At 48.8% G+C, this 25,177-nt stretch overlaps 1 protein-coding gene across 1 annotated transcript; it reads right to left on the bottom strand.

Annotated features, from left to right (window-relative positions):
* Positions 1-777: 777 nt before the first annotated feature.
* TRPV1 (transient receptor potential cation channel subfamily V member 1) lies at positions 778-24,696 on the bottom strand. The gene is made up of 15 exons (XM_061175510.1): positions 24,395-24,696; positions 23,482-23,636; positions 23,255-23,407; positions 22,738-22,878; positions 22,293-22,591; positions 21,249-21,428; positions 18,534-18,692; positions 17,185-17,280; positions 15,920-15,990; positions 12,883-13,048; positions 12,382-12,448; positions 8,829-9,151; positions 7,737-7,864; positions 6,948-7,063; positions 778-950 (listed from the first exon to the last, which is right to left on the bottom strand). The coding sequence occupies exons 1-15, from the start codon at positions 24,679-24,681 to the stop codon at positions 778-780; spliced, it is 2,514 nt and encodes an 837-aa protein (XP_061031493.1). The 5' UTR covers positions 24,682-24,696.
* Between the last annotated feature and the right edge of the window lie 481 nt (positions 24,697-25,177).

The raw sequence follows: 25,177 nt of genomic DNA, 5'->3' as shown, positions 1-25,177 counted from the left end.
TGGAGTTCACATTTGATATGACATATGTATTTATTTATGTACTTATCTGATGGATGGCAGGATGAGTAGAGGTGGAAGTAGGTACCACTGCAGGCGAGCAGGACTATGGCCACTACAGAGGGAAGATCATTAAAAAAATTCTTGCCACGTGGCTTTGGGACATGGTTCTGTACTTTTATTTGAACAGCGATAGAGCTAATATTTTTGGAACTGTGATGGATCACACAGAAGGAGGGAGTCACTCCGGAAACACCTGATTCTGGCAGAGCTGGGAATGGGGCCAGGTTCCCCCGCCTTCTCGGAGGAGCAACCATCGTCACCCCCAGACCACTCTGGACAGGGGAGATATTAAGCACAAAATAGGCAAGGGCTTCGGCATTTTATCTCAAAGAAGTGTTTTGTTCTAAAAGGTGTTTCCCTGGGCTTCGCTGCCTTTCACTCCCAGGAATATAAAATCAAAGGAAACTGGGGCATCGCATACATGCACGTGGCGATTTCTCATTCGCCATGTTTGATAAAGTCAGTAAAAACCGGAAAGCAATATCCTTTTGTGTTAGGAGAGTCAGTTGGGGACAGTGAGGGTTGCGTGACTATCTCTACCCGTGCATCCAGCAATGCCTCCTGCAGCTTGTTCCGTGTGGTCTAGGAAAGGGCCTGCGAGGAGGGTGCTGGTAGGGCCAGGCTGCTGAGGCATCACTGGTGGCCCCTACACACCCTCCACTGGAGACAGTCGGCTTTCCTAAGGCCCACAGGATTGAGAGCACCCTGTGTGGTCCCTCACTTCTCCCCTAAAGCAGCAGAATCCTTGATAATCTCGGCATCTTCTGGCTTGAGGGACCCCGCGAAGTGCTTCAGATGAACTTCCTCAGGCTGGGCAGGGTGCCTTTCTCGAGTACTTGCATCTCTTAAGAGGGGAACCAGGGCAAAGTTCTTCCAGTTCCTCCCTGCAGCTGAAAGATGAAATACTATTACTGCCTTGGAAGCAGCAAAACGATACCAAACAGTCGTTTGCTGGCATTACCACCCTCCAGATAAAAGGGGGCACAAGCACATCGGTGCTTCCGGAGCGCAGGGATCAGTGCCGTTTCCTCTTTCCTCACCTGGTCAAGGAGCCTCATCTGCTCTGGCAGCTCCTAAGTTCTCCTCCTCGACCCCACCCTGACTTGCTTGTGGCCTCAGGATTCTCCAGTGCTTGCTGCTCTCAGCCTCGGTTTCCTCCCTGCCCGTGTGGGAGGGAGAGCAATGCTGGGGCTGCCCTGGGAGCGGCTCCACACCAGGTCAGCTGCAGGGTGATGAACACCAGCCAAAGAATCAGGATTTGGGGTTCAGGCCCCACCAGGGAATAGTAGATTGGGAACAATGCCAAGGGAAACATGGTGACGCTGGGCCTTGAAGTGGGCTCTCATGTGTGGCCTGAAATCCCAGGAAGCCCCTGAGGAGGACCCACTGTCACCCCCATAGCAATCTCCAGCCCCTCCCTCCCCCCAGCAACCTCAGAGATGTGACAGCCAAGAGAGACAGCTGTACGTGCTCTCCTTCCACTTGCCAGAGCCCTCGTCAGCCAAGCCTTCTGGCTGGCCATCTTGGGTCTGATCTTTCTAGAAAACCAGCCTAAATTCACACCTTTCGCCCTCAGGCCACAATTCAGGCTCCTCTGCTGGTGTCCTGCACTGGTCACATCTCAAAGGCATCAGGAATATGGGAGGCTGGGCCCATTGTGACCATCCCAGCTGAATTCTCCAGGCCTTGGGTTTCCCCTGGGCCCGCAGGCTGACACTGGCCGGCCCCCGTCCACCACAGCCTGATACAAGCACCAGGAGGATGTTTCAGGGAAGGCATAGAAGCAGGAAGCCTCCACAGGGAGACAGGCCAGGTGCTTACTGAAGACACCATCTTCTGGCTGGATGCATCGTGGGGATACCCCCCCCCTCAGAGACCGCTTGGCCCAGCTCCAGTCCCTGGGCCCTCAAAGAAGGCATGGGGCTCCCAGTGCCTGCTTCCCACAGTCCTGATACGAAGACCCCCTCACGTGCTCTCCCTAGCTCAGCTACTGACCACTTTCCTCCCTGCCCTTTCTCTCTTGCGTTCCCTCACCCCTTCCCAATCACACGTGCTATGTGGGTGGGGAGAGTTCCTCGTTACCTGAATAATCTGACTATTCATTGTGGGAGTTTCCACTGTTATGAGGTTGTATAGGAAAGCAAAATCCTCAGGAAATACTCCCTAATTAAGCATAGGTGTGAAACCAGGGATCCTCTAACCATCTCCTAGCCCCTCCCCAAGTAACATGAGTGTGTGTATATCCCTGCCACTGGATCAATGTCTTTATTAATAGCACAGTGAAAGTGCGATGCCTCAAACAGCCAACAATGTCATGCAAACACAGTGCAAATCAACTGCAAAGTGAAACAGCAAATCTTGTAAAAAGGTGTGTGGTTTCATGAAATCAATAAGAGCAATGTTGGAAAACTACTCAAATCACTTGCAAAGCCATCTTTGAATGGCTCTGTGGTGAAGCTGGACCAGTTAACAACCGAAAAAGATAATAATATTATGACATGACACGGGGAGGGCTTCTAATGAAACTTGTGGGGAAAGTATAGGACTGCAGGAGGCCCTTGGGAGCACTGATGAAGCCCTTGCGTAGTTTTCCAAAAGTAAGCCTCTTAATAAAATAGATTTCCACTTCCAGCTCTGATGGAGTATCTAGTACTGGGCTAGCCATCCCGCTATAAACAATCATAAAACTGGACAAAATACATGCAGCAAATGTCTTCAGGCATAAGACAACAGACTGAGAAGCTGCAATTGCTGAGAGAAGTGAAATTCACAGGGTGAGCCCTGTGATCGCCCTAACGTATTGCTTAGGGACAAGTTCTCAGACTACAGTGCAGTGAGCTGGAGTCTAAGCGGAGCGTGGCAGTGCCTCTGAGCTAAGGAAGAAGGGAGCAGAATTTTGAGCAGCCGAAGCAGCTAGAATCTGTGGGACAGGGTGCAGGAGAAGAGGAAGAAGGGAGCTGTAGGGGTAGAGGTCCAGAAGTCTTTGGGGTGGGGTCCCCCCAAGTCCTTGGCTGACAGTTGGGCTGTACTTGCACAGGCTTCTCAGACAGTGGCTGCTATGGGGTTGAAAGTGGGACAGAGACACCAGAAGTTGAGCCGTACCGAGGGATATTGGAGATCCAGCCCAGCCAGTGGAGAGACTTCCTCACCACCCTTTTTCTACTCTGAGGATCAAGCTAAAATACCAGAAATACCCTACTTACTGTACATGCACTAGAGTAATATCTACTCAAGACCCACCCTAAAAAGCCTCAGACCAAGCCCCGACAAGATCCACAGTGGAAACAGTTTGGAGGTTGAGTCCTACAAGTTTGATGGGATTGGCAAATACCTTGGCATTTCCACAGATCTGCCACAATAAAGGTTAAAACTAAGCCTACACAAGTTCAAGGTGATTCATCAGTAACTGAACTGCCAACTAGGATAAAAATTCAATCAACTGTCTCTACAACATATTATTACAATGCCCAGTATACAATTTAAAATTACTAGACATACAAGAAGCAAGGAAATGTGACTCACAGCCAGGAAAAAACCAGTCAATAGAAACTGACCCTAAGATGGCCCAAATGTTGGATTTAGCAGATTTAGTAGGTGGACAATCAAAAGCAGTTATTATAAATATGTTCAAAGAACCAAAGGAAAACATAAGCTTAATGAGGGAACAGCTAAGGAATCTCAGGAGAGAAATGGAACCTATAAAAAAAAAGAACCGAATAGAAATTCCCTAACCAATAGCCTAACACTTGAAATGTAATATTCACTGGATGGGCTTAACAGCAGTTTAGAGACGACTGAGGAAAGTGTCAATGAATTTGGAGACAGATCAATAGAAATTATCAAATTTGAGAAATACAAAAAAATTGAGGAGAAATGAAAAAAGCCTCAGAAACCCACAGGACAATATCAAATGGTCTAACATGCATGTAAAAGGAGCAGATAGGGAGACTAAAGCAAAGTGTATATAGTTTCCAAAATATGTTTCCAAACATATTGACGTACAGATCCAAGAAGCTCAGCAAACCCCAAGCAGGATAAAACCAAAGAAAACCATACCTAAGCATATCTTAGTCAAACTGCTGAAAACCAAAGATGAAGAGAATGTTTTGAAAGCAGCCGGGGCTGGGGTTGGGGGCGGGGGCGGGGGCGTGGGAGGGCGGGGAGACACACTACAGACAGGAGAACAGCAATGCAAATTACGGGTGAATTTTCATCAGAAACAATGGAGGCCAGAGGACAGCAGAGAATCATAGTTTAAGTGTTAAAATTAAAAACAACAACAACAACAAAACCCTGTTTACTTAGAATTCTCTATCCAGTGAAAATAACCTTCAAACATGCAGATGAAATCAACATTTTCAGGTAAACAAAAGCTGATATAAAACTAATCTATACTGACAGAAATTCGATAGTTACCTGGGATGGGGAGGGTGGAATTGACTACAAAGGGGCATGAGGGTCTTTCTGCGGTGATGGAAATGTTCTGTAACTTGAGTGGGGTAGTGGTTGCCTGAGTGTGTACATTTGTCAAAACTTATCAAACTGTGCATTTAAAATGTGTGCATTTTATTGTATGTAAATTACATCTCAATAAAGTATACTTTTTAAAGTTTGTGAAATATAAAAAAATGAGCTTCTCGATGAAGCAATATCAAACATGCAGTGCCATGCTAACAGGCAAGTTTGCCTGAGAAATCATGCCCTTTCCCTGAACGAGCCAAAAAAACCCACAAAACTATCAACACTTGATTCATTTGTTCATTTAAGAATTAGCAACATTGGGCTTCCCTGGTGGCACAGTGGTTAAGAATCCGCCTGCCAATGCAGGGGACACGGTTTCGAGCCCTGGTCCGGGAAGATCCCACATGCCGCGGAGCAACTAAGCCCGTGCGTCACAACTACTGAGCCTGTGCTCTAGAGCCTGCGAGCCACAACTACTGAGGCCGCATGCGACAACTACTGAAGCCTACATGCCTAGAGCCCATGCTCTGCAACAAGAGAAGCCACCGCAATGAGAAGCCTGCGCGCCGCAACGAAGAGTAGCCCCCGCTCGCCGCAACCAGAGAAAGCCTGCACACAGCAACCGAGACCCAACGCAGCCAAAAATAAATAAATAAAATAAATAAATTTGCTTTAAAAAAAAAAAAAAAAGAATTAGCAACATCAGCAAATTGGCAAAGTAGGCAGCTCCAAACACCGATGCCTCCACAAAAACATTTTTTAAAAAGGCAGAAACTTTAGAACCAATGCAGTCAGAACTCTGGGGAACAGTCCAAGATTTATAGCAACTTAAAAATGTTAGGTAGCTAAAACTACAAAGCTCTTAAAAAAAAAAAAAAAAAACACAGGGGACAATCTTCCTGACATTGGATTTGACAATGATTTATTGGATATTACCCCCAAAGAATAGGCAACAATGGAAAATAATACATAAATTGGGCTTCATCAAAATAAACGTTTTGTACATCAAAGGGCAACTCACAGAATAGGAGAAGATATTGGCAAATCATATATCTGATAAAGAATTAATATCCGGAAGATACAAAGAACTCCTATAACTCAACAATTTAAAAAAAATTTTTTTAATGGGCAAAGGGCTTGAATAGGCATTTCTCCAAAGAATATCTATAGATGGCAAATACGCACATGAAAAGATGTTCAAAATCATTAGTCATTATGGAAATGTAAATCAATAAGATACTACTTCACATCTATTAGGATGGATATAATCAAAACAAAAACAGGAAATAACAAGTGTAGGTGAGGATATGAAACCCTGGTACGTTGCTGGTGGGAATGTAAAATGACGCAGCTGCTTTGGAAAACAGTTTGGCAGTTCCAGTTCCTCAAAAAAGTTAAACTAGAATTACCACATGATTCAGCAGATCTACTACCACCCAAAAGACTGGATAGTTGGAAATCAAAAAGAATCTCGTACACTAGTGTTCACAGGATTATTCACACTAGCCTAAAAGGTGAAAACAATCCTAATGTCAGTGAACAGATGAATGGATAAATAAAATATGGTATATACATTCAATGGAGCATTATCAAGTCAGACACAAAAGGACAAATATTGTGTGATTCCTCTTATATGAAGTACCTAGAATAGGGAAATTCATAGAGACAGAAAGTAGAATAGAGGTTACCAGGAGCTGGGAGGAGGGTGAAATGGAGATAACTGCTGAATGGGTACAGAGTTTCTGTTTGGAATAATGAAAACGTTTTGGAAATAGGTAAGAGTGATGCTTACACAACACGGTGGCTATAATTAATGCCACCAAATTGTACACTTTTAAAAAAATGATTAAAATGGCAAATTTCATGTTATATATATTTGACCACAACTTTAAAAAAAAAGAAAAACAGACTTAGTTGTAATTGTAACTCAAAATGTGTTCGATATAAGACTAGGTTTGCCTCATTTTTAGGTAAATATCTTCCATTGGACCTTTCATTTCATGTCCACTGTTAAAATGTTTACCACTAATGATTAAAGGACTTTTTTTGGTAGTGATTTTCCACAGGGCTCCTCTGTTCAAGGTGTACATTTTCTCCTCCCACTCTTCTCTCCTCTGCCTGCCTGGATGTGTTGGGCCAGGTGAGGGTCCCTGTTTGTGTCCGTAAGCCTCATGGAGCTGAGGGCAGACGCTGGGTGTGAGGACTGGGGAAGAGGAGACAGGGCACCCACAGGGAGGCTGGACGTGGGCTGACGGCTTCCTCTGGGGCACTGATGACTGGGGGGCGTGCAGAGCCAGCGGGCACGGGCACATGGTGCAGGCATGCGAGAGAGCACGGGAGCGCCCATGACTAGGTGGGTGGCTGACACCTGGGGCTGCTCCAGGAGTGGGGGACCCCGAGGCTTCAACTGCCCACCTTCCCCTCACCTCGGCCCGACCGCAGGGAGAAGCTCAGGGTGCGTTTAATGCCCTCACAGTTGCCCGGGTCTTCATTGATGATGCCCACGTTGGTGTTCCAGGTGGTCCAATTCACCTCGTCCACCCTGCAAGGGGAGGAGGTGAGGGAGCAGGGAGCTGGTGGTCCACAGCCAGCTTCCCAGCCCCGCGGGCCACGCCCGTAGACCAGGATGGGGAGACACAGCTGGCGAGAGGAGGGCCCAGAGGGGCCTGCCTTTTGGACACCACCCCTGAAGATGAGTTCTCTGACCACACTGTGGGACCCAGGAACTTTAAAGATTGGATTCCTGGTTCCGACCCTGATCGCTAGGTGACTCCTTCTGGATGCCTCATTTTCCAGTCTTTCATGTCTGGGTCCCACCATCTGGGATCTATGGTGGGGCCCCTATACCCACAGTCAACCCCTAGGGCAGCCCCTGTACCTACAGCTGCCTTGGGAGAGTCCCTTATGTTCATGACTGGGCCCAAGAAACCCTGGGAAAGGCTTATGTTCCCACAGCTGGTTCCAGGTGGGTCCTCCATACCCATGCTAAGCCCTGGAATGGCCCCTGTACCCACAGCTGGCTCCAGGTGGGTCCTCCATACCCATGCTAAGCCCTGGAATGGCCCCTGTACCCACAGCTGGCTCTGGGTGAATCCCCAGGCCCACAGGTGAGCCCTGAGTTAGGCCTCTGTACCCACAGCTGATTCTGGGTGGGTCCCAATATCCATAGCTTAGCCCCCAAGTTCCCCAAGCTTTGATTCTTGCCTGGGAATTACCTGAAACACCACCTGTAGTCGTCCTTGCCGTCAGCTGTGTACCCCACCTGCAGCAGCTTGCCTGAGCGAAAGGCCTTCCTCATACACTTAAGGAAGCTCTTCTCCGTGTCCAGGATGGTGATGGCTCTCTGCAGGACGACACAAAAGGCAGAGGGGCAGAGGGTTCATCCAGGAGCCGCCCCTGGCTGCCAGTGCCACCTGCCAAGATCAGCGTCTGCAGGGTCTCTCCCCGTCCCTGCGCCTCCGAGCCGGACCTCCAGAGCCCTCTGCACCAGGCTGGTTCCCACAGCCAGGTGGGTGCACAATCCATGGATGGAGCTCAGACCTGCACAGGCGCTGCTGGTGCCTTCCGGGTCTGGGCAGGGCAACCATGAGTTAGATGGAGTGTGCCAGCCCCCGTCCCTCCCCTGAGGAGCTCACAAAGGCGCAACGTAGTGTAGTGGTTAAGAGCATAGGCTCGGGGGTGAGACTGCCTGTGCCGAGTCCTGGCTGGGCTACTTACTGGTTACCTTGGACACAGATACCTAACTTCTCTATGCCTCGTGCCTTCATCCAAAAACAGGGAGAGTGAGAGTGCCCTCTTGGTAGCATTATTGTAGGATTAAAGAGAGCATGTAAGTAAGACACTTAGAACAGTACCTGGTGTAGAGCCAGTGCTACTTAATAAGAATGATGCTTTTATTATTAGTTGGAAAGGCAGACGCAGACCAGGTGTCTCAAAGATGCAGCTCTCAGGGCCCATCCCATATTAGCTGCTTCCCGAGTCTGGTCTCTGGTGCCCACTCTAGATGGAGTTCCTCTGCGACAGGCACCCCCGTGGGGCTGAACCCTCCATCTACTCCCCCCAGGGACTGCCCAGCCCACAGTAGACACAGAGTCTGCAAACACCCGCTGGTGACCCTGGGCAGGGACCCCCCTGTGGGGGGAGCCAGAGGGAGCCAGCTGAGGGAGAGGCTGCTGCCTGAGTCCGCCGCCTGGCTAGGCTTTCTGCACCCTCCCCAAAGCGTGCAGGGGCCCGTGCACCCAGCTGTGTGGAGCAGCAGCCAGAGCAGCCGACCCCCTCGTGCTGCACGCACCCCGCCAAGCGCCCACCTGCAGCTTCCAGATGTTCTTGCTCTCCTGTGCGATCCTGTTGACCGTCTCACCCATGAGGGCAATGAGCATGTTGAGCAGGAGGATGTACGTGAGAACCACATAGGCCAGTAACAGGATGACAAAGACAGCCTTGAAGTCATAGTTCTCCGTGAACTCCAGGTCGCCCATGCCGATGGTGAACTTGAACAGCTCCAGACACGTGGAGTACAGGCTGTTGTAGGAGCTGTCGGATGGCCGGCAGCCAGGACCTCGCCACCTGTGCGACGTCGACTCAGCCGACACGGAGTCATTCTTCCCATCCTCAATCAGTGTCACCACCGCTATAGGGCATGGCGAACATGTGGCTGGATGGAAGCCAAGACCCCAGGTTCCCCAACATGCACACCCACTACCCCCAGGATGGGTCTGCAGCAGGAACTCTGGTTTGGCTATGAGGCACCTTTGTGTGATTTTTGTTTTTAAAAGCACACCCTTGGGCTTCCCTGGTGGCGCAGTGGTTGAGAATCTGCCTGCCAATGCAGGGGACACGGGTTCGAGCCCTGGTCTGGGAAGATCCCACATGCCACGGAGCAACTAGGCCCGTGAGCCACAGCTACTGAGCCTGCGCGTCTGCAGCCTGTGCTCCGCAACAAAGAGAGGCCGCCATAGTGAGAGGCCCGCGCACCGCGATGAGAGTGGCCCCCGCTCGCCGCAACTAGAGAAAGCCCTCGCACAGAAACGAAGACCCAACACAGCCAAAAAATAAATAAATAAATGTAGTCATTTAAAAAAAAAAAAAATCTAGAAAAACAAAATAATATTTAAAAAATAAAAAAAATTTAAAAAAGCACTCCCTTCTTCAAAACTATCAGTTTTTCATAATATACTGTTTTATTAATAGAAAAATTTTATCATCATCTGCTAGGGGAAAAAATGCTAAAATAAATATATAAATATATATGCACAATGTGATACAGCCACATTTGTGCAGTGCACAAGCTGCCTAACCTTACATGTCAGCCCTGGGTCCACATCTACTTTCTCAGTCACACCTTTGTCTGCCTGTGCCCCTTAGAGGGTAGCCCAGAGCCAGCCCATTCCAGAACCATGGGGGCTAAGCAGCTCAGATCAGAATGGCTTCTTGCTGCATTCTGCACTCTTCTTTGGGAGATGTACTCCAGAGCCTGAGAGCTTCTATAGCAGTAGTGCCCCATGGTTACTGCATAACCCCCTTGGCCTTATCCCCTCCTGTGGCTCCTGATATGCAGGGCCTTCAGACCAAGTGCCAGAGCCCACAGTAATCCCTATCAGATCCCTTCCAGTCAAAGCTGCCCATCACTCCCAGACAGGATACCACGTGAACCATGTAACAGTAGGACTCAGATGGGGATCAAAGCAGGACTCAGTTGCTCAAAAAATGATGTGGTGTGTCAAAAGGGCACAGGAGCCAGCTGCAAGGGACTCCTAATGACCATTTCTCGGAGAATTTGAGCATGAAAAGAAATGATGATAGTAAGGAGTTATAACTCACTTAACAAAGTGAGAATCCACACACACACACACACACACACACACACAAAGAATCAAAGAGGCCCTACTGATGTAAATAAATAAATCAATGTAGGAGAATGGAAACCCCTTCCATTACATTACTGTAGGGAAAGCTCTTCCAGACAGTAGAATGCCAGCTAACAAACGTAGAAAGAATAAGTTAGAAAATTATCATTTGGCAACCATCACAGGATCAGGTGATTCAGGTGGGAACCATCAGTGGATGCTAAAACCACTGGGTGAAAGTTTGATGAGAAACAGGATATTTACAGTCTCAAAGCATCGCCTCACAAATTACTTATCAATTACAAAGGGAAAGATAATAACTTGACAGTGGATAAATCTGGTAGACCTACCAAAACCAAGTAACCAAAGTTAACATCACCAGAGGGAATGTAAATTGGTGCAGCTACTATGGAAAACAGTATTGAGTTTCCTTAAAAAACTAAAAATAGAGCTACCGTATGATCCAGGAATCCTACTCCTGGGCATATATCTGGAAAAAACAAAAGTTCTAACTCAAAAAGATACACGTACTCCAATGTTCATAGCATCACTATTTACAATAGCCAAGACATGGAAGCAACCTAAGTGTCCACTGACAGATGAATGGATAAAGAAGATGTGGTATATATATACAATGGAATACTACTCAGCCATAAAAAAAGAATGAAATATTGCCATTTTCAGCAACATGGATGTACCTAGAGAATATCATACTAAGTGAAGTAAGTCAGACAGAGAAAGACAAATAGTATATGATACCACTTATATGTGTAATCTAAAAAATAATATTAATGAATCTATAAGCAAAATAGAAACAGACTCACAGACATATAAAACAAAACTTACCATTATCAAAGGGGAAAGGGAAGAGGGGAGGGATAAATTAGGAGTATGGGATTAATAAATACAAACTGCTATACATAAAATAGATAAGCAACGAGGATATACTGTATAGCATAGGGAACTATAGTCAATATTTTGTAATAAACTATAATGGAAAATAACCTGAAAAAACATACATATATATGTGTAACTGAATCACTTTGCTATACACCTGAAACTAACACAATATTGTAAATCAATTATACTTCAATTTTAAAAAAAGAACCACAAAGTTATCACCAGAAATGGGACAGACAGACATCATGGGACTCCTGATATAAGGAAGACACACATTACTTCACTGACATTCTGACCAAACATGTATACCTAAATCTAATTGTGAGGAAACATCAGACAGACCCAAACTGAGAGACATTGTAAAAACTGGCCTTTTCTCAATAAAAATGCTAAGATCACAAAAGAGAAGGAAAGATTGAGGAACTGCTCCCAAATGAAGGAGACTAAACAGACTTGACAAGTGAATGTAATGTGTGATCTGGGATTTTCATTTCTGTAAAAGATATTTTTAGGACAATTGGTGAAATTTGAATAAGGCTGGAAAATTAGCTAATAGTCCTGTATTGATATTAATTTCTTGATTTTGATCATTATGCTGTGTTTATGTAAGAGAATGTTCTTGTTTTTAGGAAATACACACTGAAGTATTTAGCAGTAAAGGACTGATCATGTCTGCAACTCACTCTGTTCTTTTAAGTATGGTGTAGTGTGTGTGTGTGTGTGTGTGTGTGTGTGTATGTGCGTAGCTGGGAGAGAAAGTGATTTTTTAAATGTGGTAAAATTTGGGGAATCTGGGTAACGACTATAGAGAAGTTATTTGTACTATTCTTGTGACTTTTCTGAAATAACATCAAAATTTTAAAAAATTTTAATTGAGCCAAAATGCAGCTATACTATAGGTAAGCAGCACTTCATACCTCTAAAATGACTTAAAGTCTTTTATGAATCAATTTCTAGGTTCTCCTACTATTTCAGTGTATTCACTGGCCATCTGCTCTGTCACCTGCAGACACACACCCCGGTGGGCCTCTCCCCACCCAGCCCTGCAGGGTCCTCAGGAAGCTGAGGTCAGCGGGAGCCCCTGCCCCCCACCAGCCCTGACCAAGCCCGTTACCTGTGGAAAACCCAAATAAGAAAACGAGGTAAACAAACATGAAGCGACACAGGTCTCTCAGGATCATCTGCAGGAGAGAGCAGGCTTGTCAGAAGCAAATCAAGGCCGGGGAGGGGCCAAGGGAAGGGCCAGGACTGGGTCAGCCTGGGGGTTCATCTTGAGCCCAAGTGGAATCAGAGGACAGACAGGTAGGTTTGGTTTGGTGGTTTTCAGCTCAGGTGTCATGAGGGAGTCACCACAGCTCCCCCCACCCCACCCATGGGCCTTTTTCTGGTGGGAGAGGGGGGCCTGGCATGTGGCGGGTCAAGTTTCAGGGGAGCCCTCCAAAGCTGGGTCAAGGCCGGATTGCCTCATTGTTGGGGAATTCTCTGCAAAAGTGGGTCTTAAAGCAGCACTTCCCCAGACAACGCACAGAGGGTGGATGGAGTTTGTGGGACCAGGCCCCACACGCTCAGGAGGTAAACAGGCTCTGCGGAGAACTGCTCAGGCACCGGCACCCACCTTCTCAATCATGACAGCATAGATGCCCATCTGCTGGAAGCCGCGGGTGTAGTAGAGCATGTTGGTCCAGCCCATGGCCAGGGAGAAAACCATGGAGGCCACGTACTCCTTGCAGTGGCAGAAGTATAGCACGACGGTCCCCAGCATGAACAGTGACTGCACAAAGCTGACAGGGGAGGGACAGCAAGCCCTGTCCATGGGCACAGGGGGGCCTGCACCCTCACAGACAAGACCCCAGATGCCTGGACCTCTCCTCAGAGGCACAGCCCCAGGCCACGGGTGAGCTGGGGATGGCTGTCTTCCCTCCTTTAGCCCATGAGTCTCAGTGGGAGGAGTATCGCTCCCAAGAGGCAAAAATCTGTTCGGGGGGCGGGGGGAGGGGGTGTTGCATGTGCAAACTCTTATCCTTTTTACACGCAAAACACAGATATAAATACAGTACATAAACGCATATATAGTATATTTGTGGTAGGAGATTTCATGGGAGGGGCAATTAGGAAAAAAATTTCTAAAAAGGCAATAATGAAAAAAGGCTGAGAAACAGGGCTGTAGCCCCCATAGCCTCCCTGCCCAGTCCCTGGGAACAATAGCCTCAGGGACAACAGAGAACCTAGGAGGCCTAGGCCTCTGAGGAGGGCAGGCTGTGCTCTTCTGAAAGAGCCACAGGAAGAGTCTGCTGGTCACACCCTCAAACTCAGGAGCAGAGCCAGGGAAGATGTCCTTTCACTCTTTAGTCTGGTGAGGGCTGCCCTAGTCGGAGCCCTGGACAGGCTGGAGGACGTCTGGACGATCCTATGATCATTATCCTACGACGATCCTATGACAGGGTCTGCTCAGTGGTCCCTTCTTTACTTATTCATCCCAGGTCTCCTTGTTCATCATGGCCTCCTTGTTCATCATGGCCTCCTCCCGGAAGTGCCCGCCCAACAGCTGCATTAACACAGAAGACCACACTGACCACCCGACTTCCCATTTGTGTGTGAGAACCCAGCAAAAAGCCACCTCTGTGCTGATGTGAGTGTACTGAAAACTAGTGTCCCTAAACTGGCTCGTTAATCGGAGTTCTGCTGCAAAGAAAAACTATTCCTCGGCATCTGCAGACCCTTGGCCAAAATAAGAACTGACGCCAGCTGACATAGGCAAATGGAGTCCCCACCTAGGAATTCTGGAAGCTGGGAAGTAGTGAACAAATGGAAACTGACCTAGCAGACCCAAGAAAGCCAAATCCAAATCCATAGTGGGGAAACCTGAGAACCAACTCGTTTAATCAAGGAAACTCAAAAGGCTTAGGCACCTCTGGAGGGGAGGTGAAGAGACTGACATGAGTAAGAGTGGAGGTGTTGTCTCTGAGGAAGATAAAACAGAGGGTCTTTGGACCCGGTTTCATCAGACACCCATGAAAGCACTGGTATTTTACCCAAAACAGGAGATTATGTGATTTCTATACAAGACATTACGTAAAGCCCTCTTCTCCACTCAGCTCTCAGGAAGCTGGCAGTTAGACTTCTTCCCTCCGGATAGAAGATTGAAAAGATGCAACAGATTGACTTTGGACATTCTCCAACAAATTGTTTATCCAGACCAGACTATAATGGAGCTAAAAATTGATAAGCCCCATTCACACATTAAGAGCTTCCAACCAGCTTTTCAGTCCTCCACTCTTAATCATGAGCAGACGTCAAAGATTTCCAAATATTCTGAGAATGCCCTCTATATGAAAGAGAGAACAAAACAAGCAAATGGGAATCAACAATTTGGAGAAAACAAAAGCTATGCAAAAAGAAAAGAATTACCAAAAACTATCTTAATAGTCGTAGAGAGACAAAAGAAGATATTGCATCTATGAAACAAGAATAAAGTGTTATAAAAGGGAACAAATAGGAGCTTCCCTGGTGGCTCAGTGGTTAAGAATCCGCCTGCCAGTGCAGGGGACACGGTTTCAAGCCCTGGTCCAGGAGGATCCCACATGCCGCAGAGCAACTAGGCCCGTGCACCACAACTACTGAGCCTGTGCTCTGGAGCCTGTGAGCCACAACTGCTGAAGCCCGCGCGCCTAGAGCCCATGCTCCACAACAAGACAAGCGACTGCGATGAGAAGCCCGCGCACCGCAACAAAGAGAAACCCCGGCTCGCAACAACTAGAGAAAGCCCACGTGCAGCAACAAAGACCCAACGCAGCCAAAAATAAATAAATAAATAAACTTATTTTTAAAAAAATTAAAAAGGGAACAAATAGAATTTTTTAAAAAGAGCACTTAGGAATTAAAAACATGATATCAAAAATAATAAACTCAATAGAAAGACTGGAAATTAAAATTGATTTGAACCTCCCAGAAAGAAGAGCCAAAAATAAGGAGACAGAACACAAGTGAAAACATGTAAGAACTAGTTCAGGACTAGGTCAGGAGGTTCAATATACAAATCACAGGAGTTCCAGAAGAGAGATCAAGAAATAATTCAAGAAAATATACAAAAAATAAAGGACATAAATTTATAGATTGAAAGAGCCCACTAAGTACCCAGAACATTGGATAAAGATAAATCTGCATCAAGAAACATCAAGTTTCCAAACACTAGGAATAAACAGAAGATACTATAGGTTTACAAAGAGAAAAACCAAAACAGGTCTTAAAAGAGGATTCAGAATCAGAATGGCTTTGGACTTGTCACATTTAATATTGAAAGCAAAGAAAAAATGGAGAAATAGCTTCAAAATTTTAAAAGAATCTTATACCCAACCTCGCTATCAACCAAATGTGAAGGTTTAGTAGAAATATTTTCAGATGTGCCAGATTTAAAAGAAATTCCCTAGCACCTGGAACATACCTGGCGCAGAGTGGACCCTCAGTATTCCTCACCCAACAAACGTTTATTGGGTGCCTTCCATCATTCATTCAACATGTTTGTGAAGCCCTACTATGTTCCAGGCCCAGCGGATGTGAGAGAATGAGTGAGAATGAGCTGATTGCTGTAACCCCAGGTCTCATGGCCAAAAGATGCTATCTGCTACAGGGGCATAAAAGTCAGTATCACTTACAAAAGCATCTCACTGTAGCTGTCCACAAACAAGGTCTTCAGTGATGGCCGTCTCTGCAGGAAATATTGAATCTGCAGGTAAACAGAGTAAGATCCCAGGAAAGGTTAAACGGTGAGCGCCCAGAATGCTTCCTAAATGGAGCCACGATGGACCATGGGAGTGCATCAAAGCAAAGATAATGAAGACAGTGGAACAGGATGGCTCAGGCTAATGGGATAATGTTATGTACTCGGTCAGGAAGATTTTTTAGAATAGAGTGGAATTACAGCTATACCTAGAAGCAAAGATGGGAAGGAAAACCACCAAAATGTTATTAATTGTTGTGCTTGAATGATGGAATTGGGTGATTTTTTTTCCTTCTTTTTAATTTGTACTTTTTCTTCCTAATTTTCTCAAAGAAGTTTGAATTACAGTAAAAATTCTTTAACCATCCTCCACCGAACTAACTCTCCAGGACAAACCAGTGCTCTCCACTCCCCGAAAACATTCTGACAGATGCCCACAGTGCATGCTCCTCTCCAGGACACCCACACCCTCCTTGCCCTCGCACTGGGTAATCCTGTTTGCCAATAATGCTTTTTGCCCACCACACTTGCTACTGCAGCTTTGTACTTTACTATAATATAAACTAGGAGTGTGAAAATAAACAGAAACAGTTGTTTCTGTGAAGACAGAGTCCAGTGATTTGGAAAGACTCCTTAAAGGTGAGTAACTGAAAAAAAAAAAAGAGGTGCAGCTTAGATCAAAAAGATTAAGGGAAAAAAATCACAGTAATCTCAAATTCTGCATTCAGGTCCCTTTGTACGTGCAACAGTGGTTCCACATATATTAGAAGAATGGCCAAGGAATATGCGTGTTCGAGTTTTTAGTTAAAATAAAATGGTTCCAGTATACATATAGATTTCTTTCATTATTCTGAGCTTTAATGGGCTGTTTCAATTAATTAAACAACTACTAGTCATGATCCTGTCTCTTAAGAGGCTTCCACTCTATCTCTGTAATTAAATATTACATTCAGTGGAGAGCCCTGACTGCCGGTCTTCAAGCATGACTGCCCTGGGTCTGCAGGGACCCACTGGGCAAACCTGCACCCTCCCACAGCCGTGAATGCCTGAGGGTTCTCATCTTCACCTGTGTGTCTCTAAGCTCCTCTATCAGGGCTATTACGTGGCTGATGAATTAAAAAGTGGGTGAGCACTGAGTGAGTCTCTTGACTTTTTGTTTTGGTGATAGTGGAAACTCATGCAATTGGAAGGAATGCTTACCCCTCGGAAAAAAAAGTAGACTCCCCCTGCTACAGAAAGAATCTCTCCAGTGACTCGGAAATAGCCCCCAACGGTGTGTTTCAGCTTAAAGGGAGGCTGCAAAGGGCAGAGAAGTTAGTGATTCCATTCACTCATTCATTCACTCAACAAACATTTACCTGGTACAGAGCCCTGCGATTAAGACCCAGCCCCTTCTGGAGAGGTTCAGCCTCCATCAGGAGAGAGAGACACAAATAAAGACAATGCATAATTATGGGGACACCTGCAAGGAGGCCCCTCTGTGGGACCTGATTTCCAAAGTGGCAGCTTCCAGCTGCTAAGAGGAGTGTCCTTACTGTACTGTGCTGTCTCCTGGATGATATCCTAACCTGGAGCTCTGCTTGGCTGGGAGGACGGTGGTGGCAATAGGTGGAGGCACCCTCACAGATCCAATGTCATGTGCTTCCTGCTGTTCCCACAGCCTATGGCGAACCCCTGGTCTCCCAGAACTGTCAAGGTTCCCCACGGATGGTGGAGGGAGAGACGTCACACACACACACACACACGCGCGCGTGTGTGTGTCGTCCTTGTGTTTCAGCCACAGTTTTCCAGGGTGGGTTTCCTTCCAGCCTATCATCCATGTTTCATAAGCACTAGTTCACTAGCTTGTCTCATTAGCACATATTTCTTTTCTCTTAAAATAAAGTCATTAGATGGCCTTAATAGTTGTATAGAAATCCGGTTTCACCTAACTAGGAAGTTGAGTTTTTCAAACAAATTTACAAGCAAGGCAACCTGGAGATAAAGGCAGCAAGTTAAGTGCTTGGATATTGAATGGAAAGGACTCAATTCAGAAACTTGAGGGAGTCTGTGGCTCCTGGTAGCGGAAAAAGTCTGGTCTTAAGTTAATCTGATGCATAACGCAGGGCCTGGCTTAGAAGAAGCGCTCAAAGTATATGTCCAGGGAATGAATAATGTGCAAGTGAGTGAACAAAAGCAGGCAGGGGAGCGGGCTGGCAATGTGCTCAGGGCTGACGCCACCTGGGACCCTGAAGACACCCAGCCGAGCGGAGAGCTGCTTCTAGAGCCCCAGTTCCTGCATCCTTTCTAACCTAGTACTCCCCCTCTGCACTCAGGGACCTCAGCGACCACAGGCTTGGCCTCTCAGAACCCGGAGGCTAAAGGAGGGGCTGAGAACAGGAGGGGGGTGTGAGACGACCAGGAGAGGGAGGACCGAGCACAGGAACGTAAGATCTCCAGGTGACTCTTCCATGTCTCCAGGGTCTGGCCTGGGCCCGTGGTCTTGGGGTCTTATAGGAACGCCCACCCCCTCCCCTCGTCCCCCGCAGAGGCCCGAGCCTCAGGCGCACCCGGCCTTCCACAGGCCTGTAGTAGGCGGCCGTGGTGAAGATGATCATATACAGGCAGTAGATGAAGAAGTTGAAGTAGAAGATGCGCTTGACGAATCTGTCCCACTTGTCCTGCAGGAGGCGGTTGAGCGGCTCCACTAAGAGCATGTCATGGCGATTCTAAGGGGAGCAAAAAGAAGTGAGGCTCACCCGCGCACCAGGACCCATCTCACAGGACCACATCACACCCACGTCTCTGCATGACCACGCCCTCAGCCCGAGCAGCAGCGGAGGGTCACAGCTGGCTCCCCACGTGGCCCACCCTGCGGGCCTCAGTGTCTCTGTTGTGCAGCGAACAAGGGGTGAAATCGGACACATGACCCTAAGAGCCCCTGACACTCGAGAGCGTACCAGTGTTGCCCGACATTCTATGCCCACTCTCTGTAATAACGCTCTTCCAAGAGCCTACATCCTTGCTATTCCCACAGTATCGGGAAGAGGCTGGCACAGGCAGAGCCTAGCATGAGGCTGCTCGGGGAGGGGCCTCTGCATTCCTTAATTCTCCCATTTCCGGCCCTGAGTCAGACAGGCTATCCAGATGGGAGTGGCAATTACCTACGCACGAGACTGAAGGGAACGAGGAAGTCTTTCCTGCCATGAGTGGGCCCAGTGCCTGGGATACCACCATTACAAGTATTGCTTTGGGGCAAAAGTCTCACATCAACGAGCTCTCTGTAAAGTTCAAGTATTCCTAGGATGTGGATGAGCCAAAATCAGGTCATCCTAGCCTTTTTGGGCCGTTGAGTGCAACTCTGGCCCAGGCTGGAGCTCCCCAAATAAGGTCCATGGTCAGTGTCTTCTTGAGTACCTTTGGGGATGGGAAGCCCTCTGCTGCCCCAAGAAGCTTGTCAGGAAATTCTGCTCTCTGGAGCAAAGTTGGTCTTCTCTGCTTCCCACCAGTGGTCCCTGCTCTGCACTTGGGGCCCCAGTACTGCATTCCAGCCCTTGAAAGCCTCCAGAGATGTGCAGATGGCAGCCGTGGCCCCGGAGCCTTCTCCTCTCTAGGCCAAACACCCCAGTCCTTCTTGAGGTTGTTTCCTACCTGGGCCAGCCCTCTGGGAACACTTAATCAGGGATTCTGAGTCAGAGGGCCCAGATTCAGCATGGCAGCCCAGGTGGGTGCTGACAGGACAGAACAAAGCAAGCCAGGCCTCTCCCTTCTCTGGATTCTGCCCCCGTAGATGCAGCCTCTGCCCTGTGAGACATCATGGCAGCCCGTCATCACCAACAGCACAGACTGCAGCCCCCAAAGTCAGCCTCAGGGCCCGGAGCATCTGTCACCTTAGAAAGAGGGGACAGCAGTGGTGGAAGGATAAACTTTTCATTAAGTGGCATTGGGACCCTCATTTGGAAACAAAATAAGTAAGATGCCTACCTCACACCTACACAAAAATCAATTCTTGATAAATTTAAAAGCCAAACATAAAATACCTACAAAGGACCTAAATATAAGTTTTGGAAGATATGTGTGCAATCTTGAAGTGGAAAAGGCTTTCCAAAGCAAGACACAAGTCACAAAAGCTATGAAAGAAAAAGTCTAACCAATTCGACTCTCAAAATGAAAACTTTTTATAAGCAAATGATTCAAATTAAGTTTGCAAGAGACTAGGAGAAAATAAGATATCTGAAACATGTGCAATAGAGAAAGGATCAATTCATTTTATAACGAGAGCGTCTACGCACTAAAAGGGTAAGGCAAACAGTCCAGTAGAAGAGATGGCAAAGGACAATGAACAGGAGATCTACCAAAGAAATTTGAATGGTCGAAAACACATGAAAAAATTCTCAACCTCACGGTAATCAAGAAAACAAGAATTAAGACATCAATGAGATAGCATTTTGGGCTCCATGGGCTTAAACTAGGTTAAAAAAAAAAGATTGGTAATACCCAGGTTGGCAAGGACACAGGTAGATGTGTACCCATGGGTGGTGGGCAAGTGCATTCATGCAATCTTTTTGGAGGCCATACTTTCTGACTTAGCAATTCCAGTTCCAGGTGTCCTTCATAGAAAAATTCTCAAACCCATGCCAAGTGGCCGGTAGCATCGTAGTAGGAAAAAAAATAACGAAATAACTCAAATGTCATTCTGTGGATATTTACTCCCCATTCCTACTATGGAATACGTGCAGTAATTTTTTTTTAATACAGCAGACTCATATGTGCTGATATAAAACTATCTACAGGGACTTCCCTGGCGGTCCAGTGGTTAGGACTCCGCGTTTCCACTGAAGGGGGCCCGGGTCTGATCCCTGGTTGCGGAAGATCTCGTGAGCCGAGCAGCGCAGCCAAAATAAAAAATTTTTAAATTTAAAAAATAAAACATGCCACTAAGTGAAAAACATGGTTGTTCTGTACTATATATAGTATAATCCCATTTATATAAACAAAATGAAGCTACATGTTTTTATATGGTAGAAAAGGAGGATTCTTTTCTTGTCTATGTATTTTTGAAATATTTAAGTTTTATGGGAATATTATCATATATTGACTGTATGATGCAGTAAGACATTCGGTGGGAATGAATGGGGAGATGAGACCGCAGGGTGTAGGCCCCGGGTAGCAGGCTTCCACTGATGGGACGACAGGCAGAGCCAGATTAGGGAGTGGGGGTAGGGGCTGGGGTGCAGTGAGACCCAAAGCCCTTCCTGGCTGGGTCCCAGCCTCGGCCCACTCACAGGTGTCTCACTGCTGCTGTAGGCAATCACCTCCAGCACTGAGTTCTTCTCACAGGTGTCGATGCAGGACAGGTCATACAGTGAGGAGTGCACGGGCCCATAGGCCCACTCGGTGAACTTCCTGGACAGGTGCCTGCACTCGGGCTCCTGGATCTCCCTCTGGAGAATATAGGCCAGGACCTGCCCCAGGGATACAAGAGCCTGTTAGAGGTCAGCCTGGGGCCCTGCACAGGCTGCATCCCTACCAGCTCTGCTCCAAGAATAATTCTGCTTCCCAGCCCATTGGAGACCCCACCCAAGTCCCAGGAGAGTCCCACCCCCATCTAGCAGGCTCCTGACCACCATCAAGATCAATTTCCCACTGCCTCAGACCCCAACTGCAGCCACATCGGACCCATCACCTGATCACACCTGGCCCCCCATTTCTCCCATCTCCCAGTGAAGGACTGCAGTGGTCCACTCTAGAAAACCTCAAGCCAGAAGAAAATAAAATCCAAGAAATAAAACCAAGGTTATAAAGGTTATAAAACCAATGTTTTCATCCTAAGAGACTCAGTATGAACAGAGTCAAGCTCCCAGAATCCTCTGGTACTGAGAAGCCCCTTCCCCTCCAGTTCCCAATTGCCCAGCCCCACCTTCAGCCTTCCATGGCCTGACATCATCCACAGGCTTGGGCCTGCCCCACCCCATTAGGACCCCATATCACCCAAAAGTCCTACCTTCCATGAAAAAACACCAACAGCTTCTCTTTCCATTTCACCCTCAGCTCAACCCACCCCCATCCCCAGACCCCAGCACCCCACCCCCATTCTGCGTCTTGTCGGTGGTGCTCAGTGTTGGAAACCAGAAACGGCCACGCGTGAGCTGATGAATTCTGCTCGGCATCTCACAATTCCCCTGGCTGACTCTAATGCCCCCTGCCCTCCCTCTACAGGCTGGTGGGGCAGCACCAGGGCTCTGTGCACTGGCGATGCCAGAAGCTTAGGAAGGTAGGCAGGCCCCTCCCACAGCACCCCCTGCTCAGGCCTGATGCCACCTCCCTACCCCGATCTTCCCACTCCTGGCAGCCAGAGCCAACGGCGTCAGCCCCTTCTTGTTGGTGAGCTCCTCCAGCTTCAGCGCAGGGTGGAGTCTGGCCCCCAGGATCAGAATCTCATTGTACATGCTCGTCACAAACTTGGTGTTGTCGGCCGTGTTGTCAGCCACCTCCACCAGCGCGTGCAGCACAGTGTTGCCCATCGAGTCCCTGGCGCTGATGTCGGCCGACTGCCAGGAGTTCTGCAGCAGGAACTTCACGGTGCCCAGCTGGTTGGTGCACGCAGCCAGGGAGAGGGGCAGCTCACCTGCAGCCAACACAGGCAAGCGGTGGGCTTCCCCAGGAAGAGGCTGGCCCTTGCACCACCCGGCCTCCAACTCCCCCCCGTCTCCACCTCAAACCTCCCCTTAGCAATCATCGAAAAGCCAAGTGTCTACTGCGTGGTCTCCCCACCAAAATAGAAGCCAGGCCGCCCTTTGGTTTTCTTAAAGAAGTCCCCATTGGCCGCGGCCTGGACGTCGGCCCCGTTCTCCACCAGGAGGGTCACCAGTGCCATGTTCCGTCTCTCGATGGCAATGTGCAGTGCCGTCTGGCCTGTGGAGGACGCGTGCTGTTGGCTTTGTGCCCGTAGTCCTGCGGGGGCTGCCCAGACAGGTGCCGGGGGTGGGCCTGGGCAGAACATGCAGAATGACCCCCCACCAAAGGAGGCCCAAGGAGGCCCTGAGGCAGGAGTAGAGACCCCCAGAACAGGGAGCTGAAGGAATCAAAATTGCCCAAGTGTAAGGAGCACCAAGCCATCGGCGGGGGGGGGGGGGGGGGGCGGGGTGTGCAGGGACCCCCAGGACCAGGAGATCCCGACTCAGTGGCTGGGCAGGGAGTAAGGAGCTCAGAGGCTTTCCCGAGCGTGACGGTGCCCTCCTGGCTCCAGGCAAGCTTGCGGGCAGAGCCGTGCCGGCCCGGGCCTCCTAACCCTTGTAGTAGCTGTCCGTGTAGCTGGCGTTGACCAGCTCCTTCAGGCTGTCCGTCTGCCGGGCGATCTCCAGGAGCAGCGGGATGGTGTCGTTCTGCCCGTTGTGCAGGTTGAGCATGGCTTTCAGCAGGCAGGTCTTCCCCGTGTCCGGGTCTGCAAGACAAAGTGGGGGTCAGAGCAGGCAGCACGGCGGGGCCGCTCCCGGGACCTGGCGGCTTCTGGGCCACCTTTGAATTCGCTGTCCGTGAGATGCTTCTTGCTCTTCTTCAGAAAGAGCAGCAGGCTCTGCAGCTTCTTGCAGTTATTCTGAGCAACTGCTTCAAAGATCTTCCTGCGATCGTAGAGCTTGAGGTTCTCGGCAGCAGAGTCCTGGGGCGGCTGCCTATGGACCAGAAAACACCTTCGTTTCATACTCTGGTCTCAGCGCGGAGGCCTTCAGAGCCTGTCAGGGAGCACAGCTAAACCCCGAGGCAAACCGAAAGGGGAAAAAACATGATACAAAACCCACCGCTCAGTCCAGGCTGTAACAGGGAACAATGGGGCGCGTGTACCCCCGTTCTGTCCCCACCCTGTGTGTAGGCATCATCTAGAAAGTCTTTGCAGCCTCCACTTCCTCCAATACCCAGGCCACTCACTTCTCTGCCTGCTCAGAGGCTGGGGGACCCTGGAGGGGATGGAGGGCAGGGGTTTGGCTGGCCTCTGCTAAGTGAAGAAGCATCCTCACAGGGCCACAGAAGTCATCCAGCTCTGTGCAGCCCCTGTCCTGCTTCGGAGGAGGTGGGAGGCCTGGTGGTCTCTCACTGGAACTGTTTTGTACTCTGTCTAAAAGCATCCTGCGCTTGAGCCTTCCAACTTAAAGTCCTCATGATTAGGGCTGGTGAGCATTCTAGGCCTGGACCCAGAGATTGGCCAGCAGCTAGGATCAGCATATATGCCAGCATGTGTGGCCACATGTCCCGAAGGTCCTATGAGTACAGACGCTGGACCAGGCGACCTCTGGAGGCCCCCCAGCTCCCTAGCTCTATGACCTTCAGCCCATAAACTCGAGTATCACATGGTGTCTCCACGGCTGGGGCCTCAGCCAGCTGGGCCAGTTAGGCTCCTGGTGGAGAGCGAGACTGAGCTCCAGATGCAGCTTACCTGGCACAGGTGGGACCATCCCCAGGCCTCTGGACGATGACAACAGGGCTGACTGTGATGGCCGGGCAGGATGCCAGCTGACCTTCCTCAGAAGAGCAGTCCATGAGGGATGTGTCCTCCGAATCACCCTTTCCAAAGAGCCGGCTGCGGCTCTTGGCCACAGGGAAGCTGTGGGGCTTGGCTGGAGCTGGCCTGGAGTTAGGGTCTCCATCTAGGGGCTCTGGGCAGGAGTCCTCTTGAGGCAGGTCCTGAGATTCCCATAAGTCTGAGCTCCCCCATTTCTTCATCCTGTCAGATCCTCTGTGGCCCAAGAGGCGGCCTGCGGGCAGCCACCAAGATCGGGTTTGTTCCCAGCTGGAGGGCTGCATGACCCTAGCCCCCACTGCCCTTGTTGCAAAGGCCCCTGTGAAGCAGGACAGTCCAGAAGTCCAACAGCTGCTGCCCCCAGCCTTCCAGAAAGGAAGCTTTCAGGGGTGTTGTACCTCCCACCCCAGAGGCCTCAGGGGGAGCAGGCCTAGCAGCCCCATGGCCAACAGCCTCCAGGGATGAATGAGCCCCCAGCTTGGAACCATCAGGATGGATGGATCACTCCTCTTCTCTGGGCCTCAGTTGCCTTGTCTGCAGAGTAGGGATGATAACCACTGCTCTGCCTCCCTCCAAGATCAGAATAAGGGAAACAGGAGGAGAGGCTATCTCTGGCTGTGCATTTGGGGAGGAGCTCAGTGATGAGGATGGCTCAGCCCCAAAGAGCCGAGCAGTCTGCGTCCCCAGGAGCAAGGTGGC

This window comes from Eubalaena glacialis, chromosome 19 (assembly GCF_028564815.1).
Source record: "Eubalaena glacialis isolate mEubGla1 chromosome 19, mEubGla1.1.hap2.+ XY, whole genome shotgun sequence".
Taxonomy (NCBI): domain Eukaryota; kingdom Metazoa; phylum Chordata; class Mammalia; order Artiodactyla; family Balaenidae; genus Eubalaena; species Eubalaena glacialis.
This window is presented reverse-complemented; position numbering and strand designations above follow the sequence as displayed.

What these genes read in the sequence shown, in the direction of transcription:
- TRPV1 (XM_061175510.1), bottom strand. Translation starts at nt 24,681, where the DNA reads ATGAAGAAATGGGGGAGCTCAGACTTATGGGAATCTCAGGACCTGCCT. An exon ending in ACAGCAGCAGTGAGACACCT is followed by an intron (nt 18,693 to 21,248) that starts GTGAGTGGGCCG and finishes TGCTCCCCTTAG; the next exon opens with AATCGCCATGACATGCTCTT. An exon ending in CTTATTTGGGTTTTCCACAG is followed by an intron (nt 9,152 to 12,381) that starts GTAACGGGCTTG and finishes CATGCCCTATAG; the next exon opens with CGGTGGTGACACTGATTGAG.